This window comes from Python bivittatus, unplaced genomic scaffold (assembly GCF_059951505.1).
Source record: "Python bivittatus isolate LINGU-HERP-01145 unplaced genomic scaffold, Pbiv_v1 ctg000340_np1212, whole genome shotgun sequence".
In the NCBI taxonomy this organism is placed as follows: Eukaryota; Metazoa; Chordata; class Lepidosauria; order Squamata; family Pythonidae; genus Python; species Python bivittatus.
This window is the reverse complement of record NW_028277056.1, coordinates 23,705,170-23,733,162: the sequence shown is the minus strand read 5'-3', so window position 1 is coordinate 23,733,162 and position 27,993 is coordinate 23,705,170. Positions and strand designations below refer to the sequence as shown.

General features: G+C 35.3%; 1 protein-coding gene across 1 annotated transcript in view; it reads right to left on the bottom strand.

Annotated features, from left to right (window-relative positions):
- Positions 1–27,993, bottom strand: part of BRCA2 (BRCA2 DNA repair associated) — a 48,923-nt gene that overhangs the window by 16,886 nt on the left and 4,044 nt on the right. Inside the window, exons 2-16 of the mRNA XM_088140713.1 lie at positions 27,876–27,980; positions 24,152–24,397; positions 21,904–21,994; positions 17,515–17,552; positions 17,374–17,414; positions 17,179–17,290; positions 16,382–16,437; positions 16,179–16,293; positions 14,557–15,600; positions 8,860–13,506; positions 7,756–7,851; positions 4,392–4,461; positions 3,452–3,843; positions 2,063–2,256; positions 2–189 (exon numbers count right to left, since the gene is read on the bottom strand). Of these exons, the coding sequence (XP_087996839.1) occupies positions 2–189; positions 2,063–2,256; positions 3,452–3,843; positions 4,392–4,461; positions 7,756–7,851; positions 8,860–13,506; positions 14,557–15,600; positions 16,179–16,293; positions 16,382–16,437; positions 17,179–17,290; positions 17,374–17,414; positions 17,515–17,552; positions 21,904–21,994; positions 24,152–24,397; positions 27,876–27,954 (7,409 nt within the window). The 5' untranslated portion in view covers positions 27,955–27,980. The remainder of the gene's footprint in view (position 1; positions 190–2,062; positions 2,257–3,451; positions 3,844–4,391; positions 4,462–7,755; positions 7,852–8,859; positions 13,507–14,556; positions 15,601–16,178; positions 16,294–16,381; positions 16,438–17,178; positions 17,291–17,373; positions 17,415–17,514; positions 17,553–21,903; positions 21,995–24,151; positions 24,398–27,875; positions 27,981–27,993) is intronic.

The following is a 27,993-nucleotide window of genomic DNA, read 5'->3' as shown; positions in this document are numbered from 1 at the left end:
CCTATAGAATTCTTCTTTTCCTGCCTTTCCCTCATCATTAGGAATGATATATCCCCCATCAGCCAATTGTATTCCATGGTTTTCTAGAAAATATTTTCTACTGAAAAAATCCTGGATGAGAAATTGAAAATCTTCTGCATTTGTACTACAAATTTTTATGCACTGCTTGGAAACTCCAAAAGCATACAGCTGCAAGGATAAAAGACAGGTAGAATATTTTAGTGTTATTAAATGCATATATGCTCAATATATATTACTAACAAAATCATACTTCTCAGCATATTTTTCAAAACCAGGAATTCTAAGGCAAATAAATTCTAAGTACTTAGGATCTGTAGTACCATAATATTGCCTCTTTAGAGACAGAATGTTATAACTGTTTGGCTGCTTTACAGTCATGTTAAAAAGGCAAAATACAAAATAATCAGAAAGCAAAAACACAAAATAATCAGAAAGCAAAAATACAACATAATCAGACCCTTGGAATTAGGTAGTTTTGACTTTTGTGTATGTTCTCTTGGAGAATTTAAATTTTTGCATCTCAGAAACCTAATGGTAGTCATTCTCATGTTATGAAGGAGTAGAAAATGACTAAAATTCCATCTCAGGTTCAGGCATTATGTTGATGGGTAAATAGTACTGAAGTATTCATTTACTTTATTGCTTAGAACATGGTCCTATTCATATATGATAAATTATGTATTATTCATATAGCAACAAACTGCAGCCAACCTTGGTTCATTCATTCTCCCTTCTGTTTCTCTGCCAAGACTGGGAAGAGGAGAAGGAATTTAGAAACTTTTATTCAAGTTCAGAATAATTGAAGTCAACAGTTAAATCTGAATCAGGACAAAATTGTAGTTAATATTAGTTGAAATTACCCATGTTCAGAACAAAATATATGATGATCTCTTATTTCCATTAACAATAATTAATCCAGATTAATCAAAATTAGAAGCAAAAACTAATCTCCTCAGGACTGGGGACAGAAAAGAAAGGAAAACAAATATACAAATCTGAAGCTTAGGCATGTGACATTAAATAGTAATTTAACACTATGTCAAAACCAGGCCAGTATGTACTGGATATGTTAGAACTGCCCAAAGATAGTGAAGAAGTAAGAGAGAGGGAGAACGAACGATGGGGATGGGGTAATTGGGTACATGCATATATACGTTTTTGTTTCAAAAACATATAAAAAGTAGGGAATAGAAAAATGCTAATCCGAGATTAAGGGGAAAAAATAATGGAAAGGTGTAACATTCTATGTATAAGAATGGTGCCAAAGATACCATAATGCACTAAAAAAATTGACAATAAACAATTATATTGTTGGAACTTGGTATATCATTCTAAAATACCTCTAGTCCTATAAAGGTTTTAAGTATGAGAAATAAGCTGCATGCAGTTTTGTTATACATTACTGCTTAATTACAATTGCAGTTGCAATTACAATTATAATTCAAGTACAAAGCACATAATCCACTAATTTAGCTTTCGTGAGGAGCATTTATAGATGAACTATAAAAATCCATAGAAATCTGTATGATGTGTTTTTGTATTATCACTAAATCTGACCTATTTTATCTTTGCTCTACCACCATCACTAAAATTAGTATCTTTGCTTACAAAGAATCAGAAATATACCCAGAGAGTCATCAGTAATTAATCTATACCTACCAAATATGGCAGTTAATTAAGAAATTAATTAATTAATCAATGGTTATAATTAGATACTGTATGAATAGTTATGTAAAAGTTTTGTTCTTCCCTTTTTGTGCAAACAAGCAATCAGACTAGAAAGCTTCCTATTAACCGGACTGGACAAAATGAGAAAGTTTGATCATCAGCTTCGGCACACAACAACCTACTACAGTATATCAGCTTTAAACCATGGAAGAGCTTGTTTGCGTTTCCTAAAACAGGATACCAGAGTTTCCAGTCAAGATGAAGTGGAAAACTTTGGTTAATAGATTTAATTTCTTAGATTCCAAAGAGATGGTATCTGCACAGGCAAGATCGTTTCTTATACTAAACCTCTTAAGTCATACTGTGTAGTTACCTGTTCACTGGAATAAAAGTCAGGCAATTTCTCTTTGACTGCAATTTTTAAAGGAGTTCTGCAAAGACCAGAAGACATTCTTACAAGGTACAGGCTGCCTGGTTGTGGATGAATTATTTGCTCTTGTTTCTTTGCAATTCTCATTTGTTGTAGATTTCTGGCATACTGGAGATAGGTTATCATTTTTGTTACGTCTATCAAAAATATTAATCAAATTGTAAAGTTATTTTAACTTAAAACAGAAATTCCAAACTTACATAAGATAGTAACACTGAATTTCGATTAGTGTAGATCACAGGTGGGGGTGTTCTACTGAACTTACATTCAGTGTATGTAGTGAATATAAGTTCAGTAGGCTTCTCCTAGGTGTGTGATTGGCTACAGAAGAAACAAAATACTGGCCCATGTAGTAGTATTTAGTCTGATCCAATATCATTCCTCTTACATTTGTATGGATAATATAGCATTTCTAGATATTACCAACTCTAAGTGTTAATACAAATTAGGTCAGAACTAAAAATATTACAAGAGCACCCAAACCAAAAACTAATACATTTTTATAAACAATTACCACTGATATATTGCCCTTATTTTAGCATTAGCGCACCAACAAAATCAATGTTGTGAGTACAGGGTTTTAAAATGTGTAGCCTAGCCTAATAGCACAGTCTTCAAACATTCTGAACATCAATGTACTATATCTGTAATTTTTATTTGATTTATTGGAGTTACTTTTGCAACTATGCATAGAATTTATGTGTTTAAAAATTCATGGTGAAAAGATCCTTAATAATTCATGGGAGAAATTTCCTTGATTAGTGTTATAAAATTTCAAAAAAGTACATAAAATTTTAGATAACTGAACTTCTCTAGGCTACTGATGGCATTGTATAAAAATTAGGAAAAGGAAAAGGAAAAGGAAAGGTTATCAAATTATAAAGTTTTGTGAATTCTCTATCTGTAACTTCTGTGCAGTTCCGTACCTGGAAGGCTAATTGTTATTATGTAAATGGAGGATGTCCAATCAGATTATAGGCAGTATTCTTTCTATATTAACTTCTTAAATGGCATTTTTTGCCATGGCAGAGTTTTGCACAATAACTCAAGTCCTGGCAATAACTATTTATAGATAGGAAAAAATGAAATTGTTCAGGATTAAAGCACTGGTCTTGTTTTGTTTGTTTTTTTCCCCTCCCTTAATTTAGGTGCTTGATGCTTAAAATATTGAGTGGGGAGAAAAAAGGACCCCATATCTAATTTTTAAAAGCCTGCAACATAGAATATGTGGAACTGTACTGCTGATAAAGGAGTTTTTACAGAAATTGTTATGATCATAATAAACATTACAAACATGCCAAAATAAAAACTGGAATGAGGTATTCAACGTACCTTGAACAGTTTTACTACATTCTGAATCCAAAGCTGAAATTCGTGCACAATTATCTTTTTCTGATACGATGCTTTTGTTAATTTCTGTTGTGTTATATTCTTCCATTCTGCTGATACTTTTGCGACTGAACGAGGGATGTTCTTTGACATTACTTATTTCGTCTTCTGAAGTTCTTGATTTTATTTTGAAAGGGGGCACAAAGATCTTGGTAGTTTTTTTCACTGAATTATGATTTTGTATTTTCTTGTTTTCCTCAGTTAAGATTTTTCCAAACTGAGCCAATGATCTAATTGAAGACTGCTCTGAAAAACCACCAGATTTAGATCCTTTCCTAACTTGGTCTGGAATACTAAGATTTGGATTCAGTATTTCCTGCCGTTCATTTGTGGAACTGAAGAAATAAAAACATTTTCATAAGAATCTGAATGAAAAGGCTAATAATTCTTTTTTATGTTGCTTTTCTTTGACTAGAAAATACACACATATTAAGCTAATTGAACTATTATTAATATTGCATGCATACTCAATTTTACTAGTAGTTTAATTATCTTAATAATTACTAATAATCTGGTAGTTTCCCATTTCCAGAATATTGTAACAAATATTATCTAATGCAATTTTTAACATAAAATGAAAACCAAAAATATTTGGCTACCTTATTTATATTTTTTTTCTGGCTTCATTATATGTTTTTGATGGCTTACAAATTACCAATTATATAATTTGAATAAAATCCAGTAAATCAAACCAAACTATACCTCCTTGAACACTTTTTCTTAATATTGGTTTTGCTACTGTTATCCAGAAAATTCAGTCTAGTCAGCTAAAGTTTCTCCAAAAACTCACAACCACCATGTATTCTACTTTGGACAAAGTGTAAAGAATTTATGTTAAGGAAAAATTAAAGTCAGCTAAATTGAAATTATAGTCTACTCTTACCTAAATGAGCCACAGATTGCTGGTTTTAAAGATATCTTGTTGAATAATTTTTTTCTGTCATTCATTGTACCTAAATAAAAACAAGTTCTATGAATCAAATGACATTTAAAAGAATAATGTATATTTCTATGTTTATGATAAAAAATATCAGTTTTACATCTGAGTTTAAAAAAAATTGTCTCATGAACATTTTCAGGAGAATTAGTTTTCTAAGTTTGATAAATGTTATTCAAATTAGTACAAACTGTAGTACAGACAGTCCTCTACTTATGAACAGGTTACATTCCAAGAGGCTGTTCATAAGTCCATTTTGTTCATAAGTCCAACCAAGTATAAAATGCTCAGCCTCCCAATGTGCAATGGTGCTGCCAAGCATATGTATGCAGTGCGCCGTAAACTAACCCATTCCCACCTTCCGGGACCTTTTAGGTTGGAGTAGTGGACAGGTTTGTTCGTATCAGTGAAAGTTCATAACTCAAAAGTTTGTAAGTAGAGGACTGTCTGTACAAATTAATCACCATTATGCCTGCAGCAAACAACAAGATATTAGGGTGTAGAATCGCTTTCCATCAGCTGCCACTTATTGAGAGAAGCTGTTAGCTGGGTGAAAACTGCTATTCTATCAGGATAGATGGAAAACAATTATGGACTGTTCTTCTGCAATCAAAAGCAAGATCCTTGGGGTCCCTAAGATATGTTACTCTATGACTGACTTAATGAAAAGAAAAAAAAAAAACTGCCCCGATTTCAGATGAGTGAAAGCAAGCAGAACTTGGGACCTGGTGGTTGTTTTGCCATCCTGCCCCTCCCTGGCAATTTTAAAATTAATCTGAAATACTGTTTGTATAACTACATTAAAGATTGTACCTACTGCTATGGGAATATGGCTTTTCTCAAAATTCTGGAATATAACTTGTTTTTAAATGCAAAGGACAGTCCAGCTACATTTGATCACCAGGGAGAAGAAAATGCCTCCTCCCTCATCTATACATGAAAAATTTTCATCTGCCAAAGCTCTGCTAAGCCTACAGGTAGTAAAGTTAAAACAATTACATTACATACAAGCCAAAAACCCGCACATTTGTATGATAGCTACACATTGATCAATCAGCAAAGACCGTCTGGAACAGCCAAGTTTTTACAAGCTTTTGCAAGGCCCTGAAAGTAGATCCCAGCCTTCCTCTGGGGAACAAATTATTTCCTAACTCCCAGAAAGAATGCTTGTTATCATGCTCATTTATTTATTTATTAATTTGTATGGCCACTCATCTTAGAGCACAACTCTGGGCAGCCCACAACAAAACTACAAAAACCATCAAATAGAAACTAACAAGTTTGAGGATCTCAGGGAAATCATAATTTGCTGAGATGGCTACATTGTCTTTAACACTGAAGATGCTCTCTTCTAGTCTTTTAAAACAGTAATTGATTTTTTAAAATTATGGAATGTTTTAATTTTTGTTTATGGTGTGCTTTTATTGTATTCCACCCAGAGCCATGTTCTGTGAGATGGGTGGCTATATAAATGTGAGGAAAAAAACCCCAGCACCTGAATCATACTCCCAGGATGCCCCAACAACCATCCATAGGTTCCCACCGCTCTACCCCAGTGTCTGGGTAAAAAGCCAGGCCTTCATAGTCTTCAAGAAGGCTAAAGGGTGGGGGCCTGCCAGATTGCTGGGGGGAGGGTGTTCCATAAGGTAGGGGCAGCCACAGAAAAGGTACACATCCTGAGTCTCACTAGATGGCAATACTTCAGGGAAGGGACCTGAGGTGTGCCTGTTCTATCCAATCTAGCATGACAGTAATAACCAGCACCTTGAATTGCACCTGGAATGAAACTGGGAGCCACTGCAGCTCATGTATCAGGGGTGTAATGTGAGTGAACCTAGGACGTGCAAATTATGCTGCACTTTCTCAAACGAGGAGACCTTCAGTGGGTGTTCTCTAGGAAAAGTGGCTTTAGATAACCACACTCCAAGGCTGTAAACATGCTAATCAGTACTTTGAATTACCATATATTTGTGTATAAACCCATCCACAGATAAGCTGAACGCAATTTTTTGGGTGCATTTTGGCATCTAAAATTCTTGGCTTATCTGCGAGTATATACAGTACATCTGGAAAAAAACTAGCAACCAATTCAATTTCTGTAGTAACAGTGTAATATGGCAATACTATTACTGCCTTACAGTATAACCACACTGATCACTCCATTTTGTACTAGCCGAAGTTTCTGAATGGTCTTCAAAGGTATTCCCATGTAAAGGGAATTGCAACAATCAAGCTGAGAAGTGACAAGAGCATAAATGCCCATATCAGCATATCCTGTGCCAGGTAAGAGAGTATGACCAGCCAGAGCTAGACAAAGACCTTTTTGCTTATGTCTTCCACCTGCTCTTCAATCAGAACGACCCCCAGATTGCATACCGTCTCTCTGGGAGACCACAATCCCACCAATATTAAAATTCCTAATGGAATAAGAAATAAGTGATTCAAAATAATATATTTTTAAATATTAGTGATCAGATGTCCTGATAACCACATTGCATTTATTACTGTAGATTAAAGAACATCCAATTATCAAGTATCAGCTCTAACCCCAAGCCTTGGGGGGTGGGGAGAGACTGTCCTACTTTTACGCAGGAGACTCTAACAGCTGTTAGAAGCAGTTCCCCACTGTTAATCAGATGTGAGATCTTGTGTGTGAAGTTGGGCTTTGGGGAATAGCTGCAATTGTACTGATTTCCCTATTGCATAGCAGTTTCCTTACCCAGCTGGTGATATTTTCCCAGACTTACGGAACTGGGAGACTTCAATCTGTTATTGCTCAGTGCAAATTTTGAGGTGGCTTGAGATTTCACAGCCACCATGACAACCATAAACCTGGGCCCAATTCACTCTAGAGGTCACACATTGGATCTGTTTTTTTTAAAATCTTAGGGCATTTGTGATGTGATCTGAAGGATATTAACTTCTGTCACCTGCTATAGTAAGATCACTCTCTGGTCAGCCTGGAGTTTTTTGGTACTGTTCCCCCCAGAATGGAGAGGGACTTCTGATTAGTCTGCCCCAGGTGCCTGATGGACTCATTTGGTTTTCAGAGAGCGTTTGGGATTTCTTAAGGTTCTGATGGATAGTTCAACTAAGGGTTTAGTCACCACTTGGAATGAGCAGGTGACAATAGCCATGATTCATCCCTTCACTTTTTACATTGTGGTCCCTGGCATGTCACCCAAAAAACAAGAAAAATAGGCAGGCACTATAAACCAAGAAGCAAGAAAAGGAAAGAAATGAAGTTCCAGTGAAGACAAGACGTGTGTACCTTTGAAATAACCCTTATAGACAGAAAAACAAAAATTACCATATGGAGAACTTCTTGAAGATTTGAAAGATGATCTACTGGATTTTTCTGATTGATCAAATTCAGGCAGCAGCTTTCTTTTAATAGGAGGTTCTCCTGAAAAAGGTATGTCATAGAACATTTTAAAAATGCATATTCAATAAACACAAATTTCTACCCAATATCTATATAACTGATTTATTAAATGATGGGTTTAAGTTCAGTAAGATGATGCTAGATTTCAAGCTCCAACTTTTCTAAAATAAGCATGGCATTTATGTAGGTAAGCAGTACTTTCTTTTGAAACCATCAGGATTATTTTACCAATTATTTTGGATTGATAACTGATGTATTCCTATACTAGACAGATACATTCAATACTACTTTTCAAAGTATTTGTAATTAAAATATTCACAGGTAAACCCAACCTCTAATTGAGCTCAGCTCCTGATGACTACACTGATACAACCATGCAAGTTTTTTCACAGCTGTACAGCAGGATTTGCTACTGTCTTTTTTAAGAATGTTTTTCAATTTCCCAGCCTGGCCTACAATCCTGGTGTTTGTCACCAGAAATTCCAGGCCTATAGGTCAGATTGGAAAATTAAAAAAACAAACAAACAGGAAGCAATAGTGATAAACAATTTCCATACTATTGCTAAAAATGGCATAGATGTAGTCACCAGAACCTGAATCATGGAGAACTTTCACAATTCTTCACAATGAACGTTTCTCATTATACTTTCAAGAAAAATGTAGAATGACTAAACAAAGAGGGTTTAGAGCTATTTGTAAGGGACAACTGGAGGAGAGAATAATACAATTGTCAACTCTTTTCTGTATATCCTTCCTCTCAAGGTGAGCCCTGTTAATGGGATAATAGCTGTAGAATATTTATAAGAATATTTACACGAGCAGCTTAAGTGCTCTATTCTTCACTAAAACCCATGCCAATGCTACACTGCCAACACTTGGCAACATAAACTTAAGACCATGTGTTTTTGAGATAAGATTTTTCCTCCCTGAAGTCAATAATTTTGTAGAACTTTAAACTGAGTTATTGACAGTGTACAGTGTTCAGCATCAAGTAAATGAGTTTTAAAATTGAAGAAAGCAAGTACCTACCAAATGTATTTTCTTTTTCCACATGTCTTTTCCCACTTCTTGTACGTAATAGATAATTATTAGCTTTCTCAGAACTCAAAATGGATTTTTGAATACTTTTTTGTACTTCTGAATCTGTGAAATCATCATCTTCCATGAAAGCTTTTGCACTTTCAGAAGCTTCTACTTCTGAGTAATTGTCTGGAGTTTGGGAATAATCAGGACAAAGAAAATCCAGATTTCTTTCTGTTGCATATTTAGTATTGATTCTGCTTTGGCATGGTTGGGTCATCTTCAAAGATTCAATTGCTTCTTTTGAACATGAAAAGCTTTTTTTGAATTCTGCTGGTTGCTTGTATTTCTCAGTATAAGTGATGCACATAGGTATTTCAATATTCAGTAAGGTTTTAGGAGTATCATTTTCATTCAGATTCTTTCTGGTTTTACATTTCTCCTTTGGTTTAGATGATGAATTAACTTCATGCTCTTGTTTAATTTTTGTAACAGGAGTTTTTATTGGAAAGTTATGAGCTTGCTTTAAACTTTCATCAAAGAAATCATTTGCACTGATATCATCAAATTCTTTAAAAAGTCCCATAGCATTTTGGAGAGCCTTCTGAGAAATCTGTATTTGCTTTCCACATGCTGTGTTAAAATCACAAGGAATGCTTGAATATACTTCTATTTTTGGATTTTTTTTCCTTTGAGATATGAGTAGTTTGTTTTCTCTGGGAGATACTTTTTTCCTGACAGAAGTTACTGTGTTATAATCATAACTGCAATCTGGAACAAAACTCTGATAACCTGACAAACCAGATTCAATTTCAGAAAAAAGTAGGCTTGCTTTCTTCAGTGATTCTTTAGATAACTGAACAGGCTTACCACTTGCTGTGCTAAAAAACCCACAGTTGTCGGTAGAAAAGTCTGATTTGCACGTCTCTTTGTTGGAAGTCCAAGTATCAGAACACATGGGCATTTCAATAAAGTCATCTGAAGTTTTACAATTTAATTCAGACACAGTTTCCATTGATTTGGGTACAGTACATGGTAATGTTTGACTTTCACAGAATTGTTTGGTTATAGGAAACAGGGATACAGCTGAATATTCTACTGGAATTTTCTCTACATTCAAGTAGCTAGAACTAATACAGTCACTACTTCCAAAAGCATCAGAGCTTCCAAAGATATTACCTTTATTTGTTTCAGACTGAGATTCTAAGTTACTGCAGTTTTTATGAAGAAACTGTTGGGAATTTTTTATTGCTTCCTGAGAAACTTTAACAGTTTTACCACTTGCTGTTTTGAAACTGAATGCAACTGGTCTAGCTTTCAGCTGTTTTGAAGTTGAGGTGTTTTCTTCACTAGTTGAGGATTTCTCTAAGATGCTAATGTCCAATAAACGCGAGCCACATTCTGGTGTCATCCAATTTTCATTCTTACAGATTTCCCCAGATATGTTGGAATGATTTTCTGCCTTAAAACCTGACTCAGATGCATTTATGTTCTTCACTGAATATACTTCATTACAGCTGTAACGATGATCTGAGTCAAAAGTCTGATGACCTGATGAATCAGTTTCAACTTCAGAAAAAAGTAGTCTTGCTTTCTCCAGTGAATCTTTAGATAACTGAACAGGCTTACCACTTGCTGTGCTAAAAAACATACATTTATTGGTAGAAAAATCTGAACTGCAGTTCCCTTTGGTGGGAACCCAGTTATTAGAACACTTGCCTGTTTCAAAATATTCATCTGAAGTTTCACAATTTGATCCAGACACAGTGTCCACTAACATAGGTACAGCACATGGTAATGTTTGGGCAGTTTTACATAATTCTTTGGTTATAGGAAACTGGGATACACCTGAATATCCCACTGGAATCTTCTCTACATTCAAGTAACCAGAAGTAATATATTCTCTAGTGCCAAAAGCATCAGAAGAACTTCCTAAAGTATTACATTTATTTGTTTCAGAGTGAGATTCCAAGTTACTGCAGTTTTTATGAAGAAATTGTTGGGCATTTTTTAATGCTTCCTGAGAAACTTCAACAGGTTTACCACTTGCTGTTTTGAAACTGAATGCAACTGGTCTAGCTTTCAGCTGTTTTGAAGTTGAGGCTTTCTCTTCATTAGCTGAATATTTCTCAAAGGTGCTAGTATCCAGTAAATGTAAGTCACATTTTGACGTCATCCAATTTTCATTTTTACATGTTTCTCCAAAAATACTGGTTTTTTTCTCTCCATTAAAACATGATTCAGATGCATTTAAATTCAAGGTCAGTCCTTTAATGGTTTCAAGATTTTCAGTCTTGAAACCATGTTTAATTGTGTTTGACACCACAGCCAAAGAATCTTCAAAATTATCATTAAAATGTCTGGCTTCTCTACATTTTTCAGCTCCTTCTCCAAATTTAAAATTCTTTTTAATTGAATTTTCAACACTAGGTTTTATAAGATTACTAATATTGTTCATATTTCCAAAACAGAGAGCTTCTTCTGAAAGAAGATGCTTTGCTTTAAGTAAAGATTTGTCAGTAAATGTAATTTGCTTACCACTAGCTGTAAGAAAACCACTAGTTTGCTTGTCCCTGTTTTCAGGGACATTTTCATGGTTGCATCCAAGATAGATTTCAGTCTGATTTAATTCTGTACTTTTTTTCGCAGAAATGATAGCTTCTTTATGTCCAGCATGTGTCTTTCCTCTACAGTATGACATGTTGTTTACCTCTTCCTGTATATCAGAGTCTATCAATAAATTAAGTCTCTTACTTTTTTCTGCAAATATGTTGCCATCAGCAACAGTGTGAATGCTCTGTAGAAAATAAATATTTTCTGGATTATTTACTTTTTCCTCTTGTTCTGAAATAAAGCCTTCTTTTCCACCTGCATCATTCAAAGTAGTGTTTTTTTCAGTTTTAGCAACTTCAACTAAACATGTTAGATCGGACAAAGTTTCTGGGCAATTATTGTTACACTGAGTTTTTCCACAATTTACAAAATGACGTATGGCTAAAACATTTTCATTTTTAGTGGATGACAATTCATTCTCTGATATGCGTACAGAATATTTTTGAATAATTTTCAAGTTAACTTCTGTGGTGCTAGTAATCTGGACAACACTATCTTTACGACAGTCTACATCTTTTGATTTATTTTCTGTATCTTCTTTCACAAAAGCAACTGTATCCTTTGTGCTACCTTGCATTATATATCCAGCATGTCCTTTTTTGGCTTTCTGAGGCCAATCAATATCTATTTCTTCCATAGGCATATACCAACTACTGCATTTGTTTGAACCATCACTTCTTATTTTGTAAGAGTTTAGTATTTCACCCATTCCATTTATATTGCTGCCTAATTCTGCACCTTTGTTTGTAATCTCATCTTTGTTCTTAGATGAACTATGATTTCCCAGATCAGACTGTGAAATCTGTGAGGGATCTGAAATAATGGGGACAAAACATTTATTTTCTGTTCTGTTTGACTTCAGCAATATAATCTGTTCATTGCTTTGTCTGTCAACCTTGCATTCCACAGTATCTATGTGCTTATAGGAAGACTGATTATCACCTGGATGCTTTTTCCCAAAGTCACCCACAAATCCTGTATCTTTCCAATCCTTAGAATTTAAATATTTTTTATCAAAGCATCTAGACTCACAAGTGTTATTGTACATCATAGTCTTGTGTTTTTTAAACTGAGTAAATTCAAATTGACTGTCTGTTTCTTCCAATATTTTAGAAAGTTCAGTAATTTCAGCTACTTGGCTTGCTGTTAAATTTTGTTTTTCTTCAGGTTGCCGACTTTTAAGTACATTTTGAAGAGACTTATTCCCATATTCAGGAAAAACAATTTTGGTATCATCTGAATGAAAAAAGTTTACCACAGAATCAGAAGCATGTAAAAAGTTACATGCATGTTTATTTCGTTCATTTTGTCTAACTGAAACAATCTCAATATTTTCCTGTTTTTTTTTATTTGAAATAGCACCCTTTCCTTCATTCTGAAAGTCTTCAGGAAGTTGATCTTCTATATCTTTGAACAGTAATTTGCCTTTTCTGATTTTGTCAGCAGATAGCACTACCTGTTTATCAGATGCAGTTCTAAAACCTTTGAAGTTCTGGGTTTTCCTATGACAAACACATCCTAACCATCTCCGCTTATTACCACGTGTATCTTCTTTTAAATTTAATAATGGAGGCTGTTTTGTATCCATTCCTTTCTCCATTACCATAATTTTAGATTTTGATGCTTTTGTTGAGTGAATACTACTGTCCAAACATTGTGCAGCTAATTCCAAGGTTACCTGTTTATTTTCTGTTTCTGATGCTTTCATTGGCACTGTACATTCTTCAAGAAATGCTTCTTGTGATGAACTATAATTTGTGAAATGGGCACATTTTCTACCATTCTCTCTATCCGAAGTATTGTTATGACAAATTTCATGGATTCCATTTTCAGTTAACCCTGTCTGATAATTAGCAGCAATATCACTAGGAAATTTTATATTATTTTCTAGAAGTAGTGCTGAATTATCAGTAATATTATGTTCAATGTTTGACTTTTCACTACATGGACTTTCATATAACATGTTAGCAGATGTACAGTATTTTTCAGAACCTATGTGCTTTTTTTCTTTTGTAGTACGATTATTAGCACTTTCAATTTGTTCTGTAAGAAATTGAATCACAACAGGGACATGAGTTAGAATGGCATCAATATAAACATATCCTAACCCTCTTTAGTAAACTCTCTATTGTACTAAACTTATTTGTTCAGGATGTCACCTGAGAAGCTACAACTTTTGCTTTATATCTGAATTATATGTTTTTATTTTATATCTGAAAACCATCAGATACTGAGGCATTTTTATACATTTGAATTCTTACAGTTAAAAAGAACAAGTTTGCCTTTGAAATTTTTAAAAAGCCCAGCGCTCATGTAATAATATTTCCTTACCAAAGAGTTTTCCTCAAGGTTTTTTCAAGCATGTCTATCTGAACAAGATGCAAATTTTTTTTACTTTAGTTTCCCTGCAAAACCATTTCAACAGAACATACTAGATTTGATTTTTAAAATAAAATACATATCTTTCCAGCATATGATAAAGAATTGGAATCACATGTTCTTAGCAAAAACAATTACTTCTTTCTAGAAACATTTGAAATTACAGTCTATTTTTGGAATGGTATATACAGCCCACCTTCTTTTTCATAAGCTCCTCCATTTGGGGTAGGGGAAGGGAGGGAAAGTCCTCTATTTTTACAATGTGTTATTTTTACTTATATTGACCACCAGGAGGCAGCACATAAGCAGTTTCATTCTATTTGAAACTTGTCAATTACTAAGACACTATAGTAAGCTGTATGGCCGTGTATACCTGACAAGTCCCAAATAGAACAAAACAGGCCTTCTTGTGGTCAATATCTGAAATTACAGTATTTTTTCTTTGTTCTTAGTATTAACCATACCTTCCAACTTTATCTACTTTACTCTATTTCCCCATTTGCTTATAATATTCAGTATTTTTATTACTTATCTGAAAATTTTATGTAGCTATCAAAGAAAATGACTTCAGCAACATGTAATTAGCATATATACAGTATATTTTCAGTAGACTTTTTCAATGCAGTGAAATCATAGCTATGACCTGACATACATATGGAACTTTTAAGTTTTAAGTTTTAGAAATCAATGCACAAAGGAATGTAAATATCATACCTTCATTCTTGATTGGGATTTCAGAAAGTTCAGAGATACCAGATTCTAAATTTGTATACACTGGCATAAAACAAGTAAGAGATCCATCTCTTTGGGTGGTTCTCTCTTCCTGCCAAACCAGAGAATTGTTTAGAGCATAAATGAATTTTTTGGGCCGCCTTTTCAAACTGGAAAGTGAGCTAATATTTTTCAGGCTTGAACTTGTGAGTTGTCTGCCATCACTAGAAGCTTGACTTGAAATATTACCAAGAAGATGTCCTGAAGGAGTTTTATCCTTCCTTGAGAAATCAGAGCAACTACTTTGGAATTCTGAGAATTCTGTTAAAGTTCTGTTCTTTGTTAAGAAATAATTACTCTCTGAAAAATTTACAAAAGAAGACTGTTCACCCTCAGCATGTTTCAACAATATTGAATCATTCTTGATCAACAATGGTGAATTTTCAGGAACTGATAACTTTTCTGGAGAACTCATCTTATTATCTTGTATTGGGTTTAACATACATGATTCTAATATTTTAGGAGCAGTGCATTCTTTTTCAACAGATGATGGACTATCCTGAGAAGTTTGCTTGACCGGTAAGGTAGAAGAGGAACTAATACCCTTCAAGGTTTCTTTTTCAAGCTGTGTTATTTCAAGACCAGACAAGTCCAACTGAGACCACGGACAAATCAAAGATGATGGCATATCCTCCTTTCTGCTCACTGTAATCTGTATTTCTGGGGCATTTGTATTCAGGTTACATTTAGAAGATTTTAACTTTCTTTCATATTTTGTTACACTACTATCATTAGAAGATTTAATCATCTCATATTCTCCATCAAATTCATCATGATTCTTTTCATAAAAAACAGGTTTTTTATTCTCTTCAACTGAGTTTACTTTTTTTAAAAAAATTTCACTGCTGGCAACACACTGAGAAAAATTATTATCTATTCCACCATGATTATCTTCATCCTTTGGTGCATTTGATGGCTTTTGGTATCCATTTAGCTCACCAGGAAATGCATTCTTACCAAAAGACTCATTTAAAAAACTCTCAAGATCTGTAAATAATTGCAAAGCAACAGCATCAGAAATAATATCCTACAAAGAAACTTGGTAACAAAAAGTTATATGACAATTCAATAATAAAATCTAAATAAAAGCTTAGTAAATATTAATGTAGCTGTTTGTGTATGAAAATCTAATGTCCATATGAAACTAACTACCTGTAATGGTACGTGGGGATGAGTCTGGGAGACAGGGCAACGAGACACAGCCCAGAGAATGATAGGATAAAAGGCAGCTTAGCCTGCAGCAGGAATGTGGGTGGGGCAAGAGGCTCAGAATAGACCCTTGCTAGTTTTTGGGCTGTAAAGGGGACCAGGGGAGAGAGAAATACTTGCAGACTTGCAAGATTCTGTTAATGTAACCTTACAATAAAGTTTCCTGTCTGATCTACCTAGGAAGGCCAGTACTATCCAGAATATTATAAATAAATTATGGTTTATTTACTAAACAAAAATAAATACTGTATCCTAAACAAATAAACATTCTAATATTTGTTTAATAAATTAAAAAACCTTAAAGAACAAGTAACAAACTAAGAGTAATAAACTGCTAATAAAGAATAAATGCTCACTGTGGATTTTGCTGTCCATTTCTGCATATGAAATTTCAATTCCTGATGAAGATTGCCTATTAATATTATTGCTCCTGAGACTTTTCCCATATTTGGAAAAAAGACTGTACATGATCTAAAAACCAAAGCAATGAAAATTATTTTATACAACTTACATATCAGCTGAAAATTCTAATACAAAAAAAGGTACATCCTTTACTTACAGTATCAACTCTTTCATTATGGTTCTTTGTTCCAGGAACTGAATCATTTCCTCTGTCTGCAATTCAAACACCAATATATATTATTTGTAGTTATCTTGTGATTCATTGGTGGAAATCAATGTTTTGTGTCAAACTTGTATTTAGTGAGTCTTTGTGAGGCTTTTATTCCAAAATACAGAATATATGTATTTAATAAAATAAACTCAACAATGAAATTTTCCATAAAAATCAGTGGCACTTATATTAAACTTGCACAATGCAAACCCCTTGATTGCAATCAATAACAATGGATCCAACCATATTTATCTCTTTTAGTTACCTCTCTAGTAGACCTGTAATTGTTCAACTTATAACCAAATTTTTAAAAATACATTTGATTTCACATTTATTTATACCCAGCCTTTAATTCAGGAACTCAAGGTGATGTATACAGTGGTTCCTCCTATTTCTTTCCCACAACAGCTCTGTGAGGCAGGCTGAACTGAGAGATGGCAACTTGCCCAAAGTTATCCAGTGAGCTTAAGTGGCTGATGATGGACTAAAACTTGGATTTTCCCACTCCTTGTCCATCACAGTAATTAGTATACTATCTATACTCCTTTAACCGTATAGAAAATTAAACAAGTATATGGCTAAAAATTATCAACTGATTTCAACAATGAAGAACAGTAATTTTAATAACAGTCTATAAATTATATTAGCTACAACTACAAAAGGCCTTTCCCTCATAGCTACTCACTGTACTTACTGTTCTTTATCCTCACATGTTTTAGTGATAACCACGTTACTTTCATTACCTATTATGACTGTTGGAGAAAGTGTAGGGGGTGTTGCTAATGAACTTGACCAAGACATATCAGGATCTGCTTCTGCTCCCAAGCTCTCAGAAATGCATGTTTGTGTCTGAACCTAAAATATAGTGAACAATTGTTTATATATATATAAACATATGATGGTATTCCTATCGTTAAAATATCTTAGAATAAAATTACCTCAAAAATCTTGGGTGTTTGCAGTAAACTTTCACTTAGTGCTGAAAATATGAAAGAAGATATCTATCAGTTTTTAGAATGAGCATAAATTTATAGAGTAATACATCTTTCAGTGCAATAAACAAAGGCATTAATATTTACCATATTTATTATTTTGGGTTTCTTGTAAAACAACTGGACTGAAATATAAAGAAAAAATAGTTATTTAAATCAAAAGCACTCTTAAAAATAATTTTAATCACTATAACTTCATAAAATATAATGAATGGTGTCCATACATCTAGATAATCTAAACAAGGTATACCTTCTTAAAGTCAAAATGGATAATCTGGGAGCTCCTGATTCTATAGCGCTAATGAAACTAAGCACACAGTCCTTTGATTGGCCACTTTAATTTCTCTAAAAGGCAACAATACAGTGGGGCAAAAAAGTATTTAGTCAGCCACCAATTGTGCAAGTTCTCCCACTTAAAAAGATGAGAGAGGCCTGTAATTTTCATCATAGGTATACCTCAACTATAAAAGACAAAATGAGAAAAAAAATCCAGAAAATCACATTGTCTGATTTTTAAAGAATTTATTTGCAAATCATGGTGGAAAATAAGTATTTGGTCATCTACAAACAAGCAAGATGTCTGGCTCTCACAGACCTGTAACTACTTCTTTAAGAGCCTCCTCTGTCCTCCACTCGTTACCTGTAGTATTGGCACCTGTTTGACCTTGTTATCAGTATAAAAGACACCTGTCCACAACCTCAAACAGTCACACTCCAAATTCCACTATGGCCAAGACAAAAGAGCTGTTGAAGGACACCAGAAACAAAATTGTAGACCTGCACCAGGCTGGGAAGACTGAATCTGCAATAGGCAAGCAGCTTGGTGTGAAGAAATCAACTGTGGGAGCAATAATTAGAAAATGGAAGACATACAAGACCACTGATAATCTCCCTTGATCTGGGACTCCATGCAAGATCTCACCCTGTGGGGTCAAAATGATCACAAGAATGGTGAGCAAAAATCCCAGAACCACATGGGGGGACTAGTGAATGACCTGCAGAGAGCTGGGACCAAAGTAACAAAGGCTACCATCAGTAACACACTATGCTGCCAGGGACTCAAATCCTGCAGTGCCAGATGTGTCCCCCTGCTTAAGCCAGTACATGTCTGGGCCCGTCTGAAGTTTGCTAGAGAGCATTGGATGATCCAGAAGAGGATTGGGAGAATGTCATATGGTCAGATTAAACCAAAGTAGAACGTTTTGGTCTAAACTCAGCTTGTTGTGTTTGGAGGAGAGAGAATGCTGAGTTGCATCCAAAGAACACCGTATCTACTGTGAAGCATGGGGGTGAAAACATCATGCTTTGGGGCTGTTTTTCTGCAAAGGGACCAGGACGACTGATCTGTGTAAAGGAAAGAATGAATGGGGCCATGTATCGTGAGATTTTGAGTGAACACCTCCTTCCATCAGCAAGGCCATTGAAGATGAAATGTGGCTGGGTCTTTCAGCATGACAATGATCCCAAACACACCGCCCGGGCAACGAAGGAGTGGCTTCATAAGAAGCATGTCAAGGTCCTGGAGTGGCCTAGCCAGTCTCCAGATCTCAACCCCATGGAAAACCTTTGGAGGGAGTTGAAAGTCCGTGTTGCCCAGTGACAGCCCCAAAACATCACTGCTCTAGAGGAGTTCTGCATGGAGGAATGGGCCAAAATACCAGCAACAGTGTGTGAAAACCTTGTTAAGACTTACAGAAAACGTTTGACCTCTGTCATTGCCAACAAAGGATATATAACAAAGTATTGAGATGAACTTTTGATATTGACCAAATACTTATTTTCCACCATGGTTTGCAAATAAATTCTTTAAAAATCAGACAATGTGATTTTCTGGATTTCCCCCCCATTTTGTCTCTCATAGTTGAGGTATACCTATGATGAAAATTACAGGTCTCTCTCATCTTTTTAAGTGGGAGAACTTGCATAATTGGTGGCTGACTAAATACTTTTTGCCCCACTGTAACTATTACGTAATAATGACATTTTATATCATAAATTTGAAGGTAATTATTTGCTCATCTCTCTTCAGAAATATATTCACCTATCAGAATTTATCTTTAGGAAAATTTACATATCCTGAGTATCCCAGGGATATGTCATTGCACCATATGTATTTCTTAGTTCATGGGATGTGGGCAACAGTATACTGGCTTGCACAGTAGTCTCTGGAGCATCTAGACTAGAAAAACAATCCTTGGGGTAAAACTAGGCTTTGATTGTGTTTGGGGTATTTTGGTCAAAATGTGTTCAAACTGATTGATACTGTCCTTAAAAAGGTCGGCATGGCTGTAATTAAGATTGGTTACCTAGTCTATTTCTTTCCCATTCTACCAAAAGTGTTAGGTGAAAGCCTCAGTTGTTCAAATCTATGATCCACAGTAGATGGGGCCCATCTGTTGACAGCTATAGCACATGCAAGAAAAAAACTATGGTGTATGTATAAGTTGTTGATATGTTGAAAATAAGAGAAAAGGGAAGAGTGAATGGGATGATATGAATGTAGGCTGATCTTGAAGTAAATTGAAGTTAAATACATATAGGGAAATGAAGATGTAAATTTAACTATGAATGAAAAAGCTAAAATGTTACAAGGTATGAATTCATGTCATCTAGATTGTTGTTGGTATATATGAAAGTAGAAATTCATAGACAGTGATAGCTGTTACTCTTCAACAAATTGTGATAAATGACCAGGGATGAGTTTTGGGAACAATTGTGGAACATTCTAAATGAATGTGATCCACAGGGAAAAAAACTGCTTGGTAACATGAATAAAATATATATGGGAACAAAATGGAAGGATAAAGAAAAAGTGACCAGACCTTTCAGAGATCCAAGAATTGATGAAAACAATAATAATTTGTGTATCTTTGAATATCTTCTTGGAAAATTTTCTGTTTCAAATGTATGGTTTAAGTGTGTGTGTGTGTGTATGTATACACACACATACAAATGGAAAAAGATTGAATCAAAAAGCTTAATAGATTTCTTTTTATATGATGAAAGATCAAGACAATTAATAAAGGATACAAGAAGGATGAGAGGTTCTGAATGTGGGATACACCACAGTTCGGGATTGTCAAGATGGATCTTATGGAGGCTAGAAGAAAAGGAAAGATGTAAACAAAATCAGAGAGAAAACCAAATGACTGCAAGAAAAGAAAGTATGAGCCTTTGTACTAGTATCAGAAGATAAATTAATCTCCCAACATAATGAATGGAAAGTGGACATGAGAAAAGAGGATATGGAAGCTGCTTGGAACAGAGTGAAAAGAATTATGCTACAAGTGTTACAGAAATGTATGGATTAATACTAAGGGAGATTATGAAAAAAGATGCTTGCAGAACAATTTTGGTGAAAACATTTTTTTTTGGAAATAGGTGAAAAGGGCTAAACAAGATCCTCCAGCAGAGTGAATACTATTAAAAACAGAAGTATTGAAATTATTTGGAATGAAACTAAATAGCAGAGTATAATATGTTTCTGCCCATTTTGTTGGGTAAAGAGGAAGAAGAAAATGCAGAAAACTGTGGTTGGATGAAGTTGATGACATTCTCAGAAAGGGAGAACAAAAAGTACTGCATGAAACAGTGCATGAAAGTGGTGGAGAAAGCAAGAATGTTTTGCAACAGCAAAAAGGTACAGAGAGGAATAATAATGGCATAGATGTTAACTAGATATAGCTATATCATTTTTTATACACTGTGCCTTAATTTGTTGGGCTAATTATATCTTATGCCTCTAGAAAATGTATCTATGCCAAAGTCACCACACTCATTTTAATGCACCAAATAATTAAACAACTAAACTGCCACGTAGAGCCAATCTGGTGTAGCGGTGAGCTAATTTGCTGTAGTAGTTAAAGGCTAGAAACCAGGAGACTGTGAGTTCTAGTCCTGCCTTAGATGCAAAACCAGCTAAGCGACTTTGGCCCAGTCATTCTCTCAACCCTAAGAAAGCAGCAACAGCAAATCACTTCCAAAATGATGCCAAGAAATCTTTATGGACATATCCAGGCATTTGCCAGGAATCAAGACTGATTCAAAAGGCAGGGAAAAAAAGCTGTGTAAAGACTTTCAGAAAAGATTTCAGTAAAGCAACAGACTGTAAATGAAAATATACTTTTCATACTAAAATACTGTATTTTCTAGTGCTAAGTAAGCCACAACTTTTAAAACCATATAAGCTTCTGTACAATCACAATTGTTGCAAATCTTGGCATTGATTTTGTAGCAATATCTACTAAGATGGTGACCCAGCTATGGCTTGTTCCTACTCATCTGAGTTTTATATCCTGATTGTGATGTTAGCTTGATTCAGAAGGCAAATTTAGCTGTACCAATGGAATTGTTTTTTGTGCTATTGTGGGCAAAGATCTGTATCTGTATCTGTATCTGTAGATAGATAGATAGATAGATAGATAGATAGATAGATAGATAGATAGATAGATAGATAGATAGATAGATGAGATGCACCTTGCAAAGACACAGGAACTAGAAGGATTCATTCCTTCATTTGATTGATCCACTTGTGTCCTCAGGCTAGGCATTTCACTGAAAGTTTTACCTGTAACAAAGAAATGTAAACAAAAAATCGTTTTCAGTACTAGATGCAATTCAATATTTTTTCTACAGTTGTCCTAATCAAATCTTGAGGGCTACAGGAATTGCGTTTGTTGCTTAGCAAACCATTTCCAGGCTCACAATTCCACTGCCTTTTCTGCTTATGTTCACTTCCCCCTTTTAATTTTTAATCAGCTTATTGTGGGTAGAGGGCATGTTCCGCTAACAATGAAGAGTTATCTCCTCCCCTTTTCCCTTAAGGGCTTTTGGGATTTTAGCATATAAATAATGGCACTCTGAGAATTAAAACTGCTTTTAGAAATGAGACCCTACCACTAATATATGTGTACATCATAGTGGTTTCATTCATTTCATTTTATGGTCGAAGACTAATACAAATATACCCAAAAATAGCAAAACCCATAACTAAAATTTATAGACAAAGGTTTATGAGGAAAGGTACTGAAGTTATGAAACTTGCTAAGCAGTTAAATATTTGATAGTGATTTAACAAATTTAGTGACAGAAATTTCCATCTAGATTCTGTTTTTCCTAAAATAACTCAAAATGGCATACATTAAGATCTCTACTCTTTGGAGAGTAAATAAACTCTTCAAAACCCACTCTTATGGGGTAGGTTCAGTTGAGGGATAGTAATTGAATGACTTAATGAATTCCATAGTGGGAATGGGATTTAAATATGTGTCTCCCCCATCAGTACCAGTCATTAGCTGCACATTGGCTTGGTTACCCTGAATTTGCTGTCAATTCTTTCTTATCATTGGGTACAGGTAGTCCTCACTTAATGACAATAGGGACCAGAAAACTGGTTGTTAAGAGAGTCACCACTGACCAGACCTGATTTTCGGACCACTTTTTCAACAGCCACAAAGCAAATCACTGCAGTCGCTAAGTGAATCACATGGTCGTTAAGTGAATCCAGCTTACCCAATGGATTTTTTGCTGGAATCTGCTAAATGTTGTGACTCACTTAATGACCACAGTGATTTGTTTTATGGCCATCATAAAAAGGTCGCAAATTGTGATCACATGACCGCAGAGAGGGTACAACGGTTTGCAAAGGGCATAAGTGCAAGTACAGGTTGTAAAGCACTTTTTCCAAGGCTGTTATAACTTTGAACCATCATTAAACAAACAGTCATTCAGTGGAACTACCTATATTACCATTTTGGCAACACAAAGGATGATATTCAGAGAACATAAGACATTAAAACTATAAAACACAATTTACATAGATTTTGCACATCTTTATTTTGAATAAAGTGAGTAAATAGTAATGATTAATAAAATATATCAAATACCAAGAACATTTTAAAGATACAGATGTTAAATATCATTTTAACAAAGCATTCCAATATGCTGAAAATGCTTCAGAAATATAATTATGAAATGTAAGTACTTATTAGGGATATGGAACATTTACTGATTCAGGAATGAATTTCAGAGAATTCCATTTCCTCCTGGCTATGCCATTCCAAGGACAGTTGCAATTTCCAGAAGTAAATCCTTTGAATCAATGTTCCAGATGTGGTGTTTTGGATGAAACATGTGTTTCATGGTCAGACCACCAGTGAAACATCTCAAACTTTTCCAGTTCAAAGGATTTTCTTCTGGAAACTGTTGAACCACTCTAGAAACAGAATGGTTTGGGAGGAAACAGAATGCTCAAGAGTACTCTAGAACATTCTGTTCCTGGATCAGTGAATTTTGACTTCAAGTTGCAGACAAAAAGTTGAAATACAGTAGGCTGCCTAATACATACCCAAGAAAATATATAGTCAAGATTAAATCTACTCTACACACTTTCAGCTTATACCCAGAACTGGCTGAAATTGTCTTCTATTCCATTCCATCATTCTTTTATGACAATGGGGAAAAAGCTATTATTTTACAGTCACCAACACAGCAGAGAGAATGGGCATCCCAGCAAATATATTTATAATTCTGAGTTCTATACGAACCACAATGTTTGAGCTGACACTTAATATCCCCTGTGGACGCTTATGTAGCCAGAAAAGTACAATCTCCTCAGAAGGTATCTACATTGTAACATTTTATTTTCATACTACATTCATTTTGTAAAAGCTATACATCCAAAAATGTTTATAATTTTGGTTAGCTTATGTATCACTTATCTTACCTGTTTCTTTACTGAACTGAGCCAATTCTTCTGTAGGAGAAGTAAACATCTTTAAATTTTTACTCCGGTCTTTAAAAATCATGGGAGTTGATACTGATGGGTTATTTGTAGACAACTTCCCCTTTGGGGTTTTAAAAGTATTTTGATCCATAGTTTTATGTAAAGGGTCTTCTGGTTTTTTCAGATCATAAGGTGGAGCTTCTGAACTGAGTTCTTCAAACCAATTGAGACTTATAGGTCCTAGGTCTAAAAAAGCAGTCAATACATTATTTAGGATGTCATATTCTATGTTATAATGATGTAATGATAAGTCATTATTACTAAAAATTAACAATAGCTTCAACTAAATCTACTATACATTATTTTCATTGGAAAATAATAGCTTTAGAAGAAAGATTTTCTTCTACACCCATAACTGATGTAGGGCTTTTAAAAATATTGTGTATTCTCAGATAAATATGAACTATCATCAAATACTACTTTCTATGTATACAATGTTTTTGTAATAGGTAGGGCAATGTATACAATGTTTTTGTAATAGGCAGGGCATCCTATAGTGAGTACCTTTTCCTACTTACTTTAGAGGCAGGGCTTAAACTGTTCTGAAATTCTTCCTGTAGTTCTTTTCCCATATTTGGCTCTATCTTGCTTTGCAGAACAGGCATGCCTATGTCAGGATTTTCTTTCTCATGGGAAAGGATTCATCCCGTTATCTTTACAACAATAACAAATAATATTTTGGCTATAGAGATCATGTGAAAAACACCTGTTATTGTGTGTTGTGTATTGTGCTATTTATTGCCACCTATTGGCGTGTGTGTGCTAGGTACCCAGTGGGGGTGGCATAGAGCTATAATACAAGGAGAGGAAAATGTTCAGCCTCTCAGAGTAGTTGTTAGTTGTTTTAGTGTTAGCCACTATGTAGGTTTTATGGGCTACGTAGTTGTAACAAATTACCAAGTAGTGTACCTCTTCTCTAAGAGTTTGTAGCTAGAGATTTTGTTAAGCTTGTGTTGCTAATAAGTCTTGGATGCTATAATATAATGAGAAGATGTGTTTTTCTTTATATTTTGTATGATACTTGCATTTTATGGAGTTTTTGCATTTTTATCAATAAACACCAGTTAGTATATATTTTTTGACTGGATTTCTTTGGGAAACAAGAAATGGATATTGCATTGTGAATAGCTGCACTGTTGATGTGTTTGCTTTCATGGCTAATATTTTCCTGGAGTTTTTGCTGCGCTCTGCACAAACAGGAGTGTTTGTGATTATCACTCTGCACGACAGCCTATTAGATACCCACATGAACAAGACTTTCTTAGTTGAGAAACCCCCTTTTTCCTTCACTAATACTTAGTTCTCAGCTAGATAAAGACTCAGGTGAATCTTATGTAAACAACTAACTGCAAGCTTCTCTGTTATTAGCAAAAAGATTCACCTCCATGCCAGATCAGTGGAAGGCTGTTAGAAAGAGAATCAAAGTATCCAGGCTCATGCACACAAGGATACATTGGTTCCCACTGGGAAACAGTTTAACTGCTGGGGGTTTTGTCATCCTACCCTTTTCTTCTCAATAAATCTTGCTAATGAGATCTCTGTGAGAGTCGTACTCGGAAAGAATAATTTTCAGTTTTAGGCAGCAACCCAGCAACCTGACAACGGCCGGCAAACTCACGAAGAGCAATTTGCTGTCCGTTACATTTGTAGAGCTTTCCTGATGGCTGGGACCAAGCAATGCAACCTCATCTCCCTACTGTGATTCCCACAAATGACCTGAGCAATCTATGTGGCTGAGCTGCCAGTCACACAGTACTTGCAGCTTCCAGCGGGCTCATTGCCAATCCTCCGAGGAATCTGAAGGCCCAGGCACCAGAGTGAATGAGAACTGATGGTGCCAGATGCCCAGTCCCACATACTACCCTTCACAGGGAGAACTGCAGCCTGTAGCTCTAGGCCTGCTCCAATGTCTTTAACAGATATAGTCTCTCCCGACTCCTGAAGGCCTCACTTCAGCGTACATGCCGGGATACACAACTGGGCTATATCCTCTCTGGAACAAGCCCACCCCTTTGACCACCAGCCATCTGGTGGAAAAAGAAGAAGGGAGGAAAAAGGCAGGAGTGCCATCTGTAAGGATTCTCTGGTTAGCACAGCCCACAGGAGAGGAGAGAGTATGTCAGGCTTCTGGTACCAGCCTGGATTGGAAGAGGTTAATTCTAAGAACAAACTGATTAATTAACAAAGTGATTAATACTATGTTATTGAGAAGATTAAAATAAGACAGAAATTCCAGTGAATACTTTCAAATTAAAATTTTATATATATACATACACAGAGAGTATGAAAAGTCTTGGCTCTTGTGCTCTTTCATTGTAAAGAGGAAGTTGTTTCTTTCATGAAGGAAGGATAAACCACATCTGTTGATTGTTTTGGAAATGACTGCTAGACAAATCATCAGTCTGAGAACCAATTCTCAGAGGAGCAGAAAGAGGGAAAGTATCACAGATCCCTGTCCATTCCATTTAGTTGCACCTCAATAGGTGAGTGCTAGCCCATCATTTCATGAGGAAAGACAGGCCTCCATATGGAAAGCAGACCTACAGCCCCCATTTCAGTTGCTATCCAATTCAGATTCTCAGGACCAAGCAAACAATAAGGGGAGTTTGCTCTAGGTGAATAATAATAGGATGACAGTCAATCAGTCCCCAAACCCATCAGGCTTTTTCAAAAGGCAGACTTCCAACAACTGCTTATCTGGCTGGGCACCCTCACTTTGTCCCTCAGTCAACCATTTGATGAAGATGAATTTGGTTTTCCACTTTGGATAGGAAGTGATCTTCCTTTCCTTCTGCCCCAAACCCAGTTCGAAAAAGAAAGGCACAAACTATTTCTGAGTTGCGCAGAAGAGTTCACATAGACACACCCACTCTACCAGATGTATAGCCACTTGGTCACTTTCAACTTTCAACACTAATATCTGCTTGGGGATGATCTGTAGGGCTACTGCATGATCCTCCATATCCTATTCAAGAAGAAGACATACTCTTCTTCAGCAGAAAGTTACTGCAGAAAATAGTGGCCCTTCTATAAGATCCTGCACTCAGAGACAGCTCTAGTCTGTCCTGCTATAGGATACCCTGGTTCCACTGTAGGAAAATGGTACTGTAGAAAGATGGAATTTACCACAGAGATCCATACACAGCACAAACAGGGCTCACAGCCAAGCTAGGCAATAATAAAAAAAGGTGATAAAACATGGAACCCTGACAATACCTGGAGTTAATTGTGCAGTTTCATCTTTACTGCATGCCAATCTTCCTACGTTGTCTTTAAGCTTTTTCTGACTTGTCATTCTGAAACTGGGGAAGCAGCTATCCCCTCTCAGAAGCAGCAATATCAGACTAATTTCAATCTTGCCTCCAGAGCAAGTAAGAAGGAATACCCACTCTGTGATACATTGTATCCGCTGTAGAAAATGGACCTGCAATGTACTGTTACAAAGGTAAGTCTCATTTTCCAAAGAAAAAGCTTCATACTAGTATTGTATCTTAACTGTTTCTTAAACTGCAGTTCCCACAAAATCTGATATCAAATGCATTTGTGTCATAGGAATAAAATAGGCTTAGGCCCAGATAACATTAGAAAAGGAAAGTTGAAAAATTGAAAATATTCACTCCAACATAGATTTCTTAGATATCTATGTTATAAATGGAAATAGTACCTGATTCACTGTGTTGCGCTTTGAATATTTCAAACAAAGATGGTTTCTTCGCAGATGTGTCAACATTTTTTTTCTCCATTGCACTGCTGGCACAATTAAGAAAGTCTGCAAAATAATG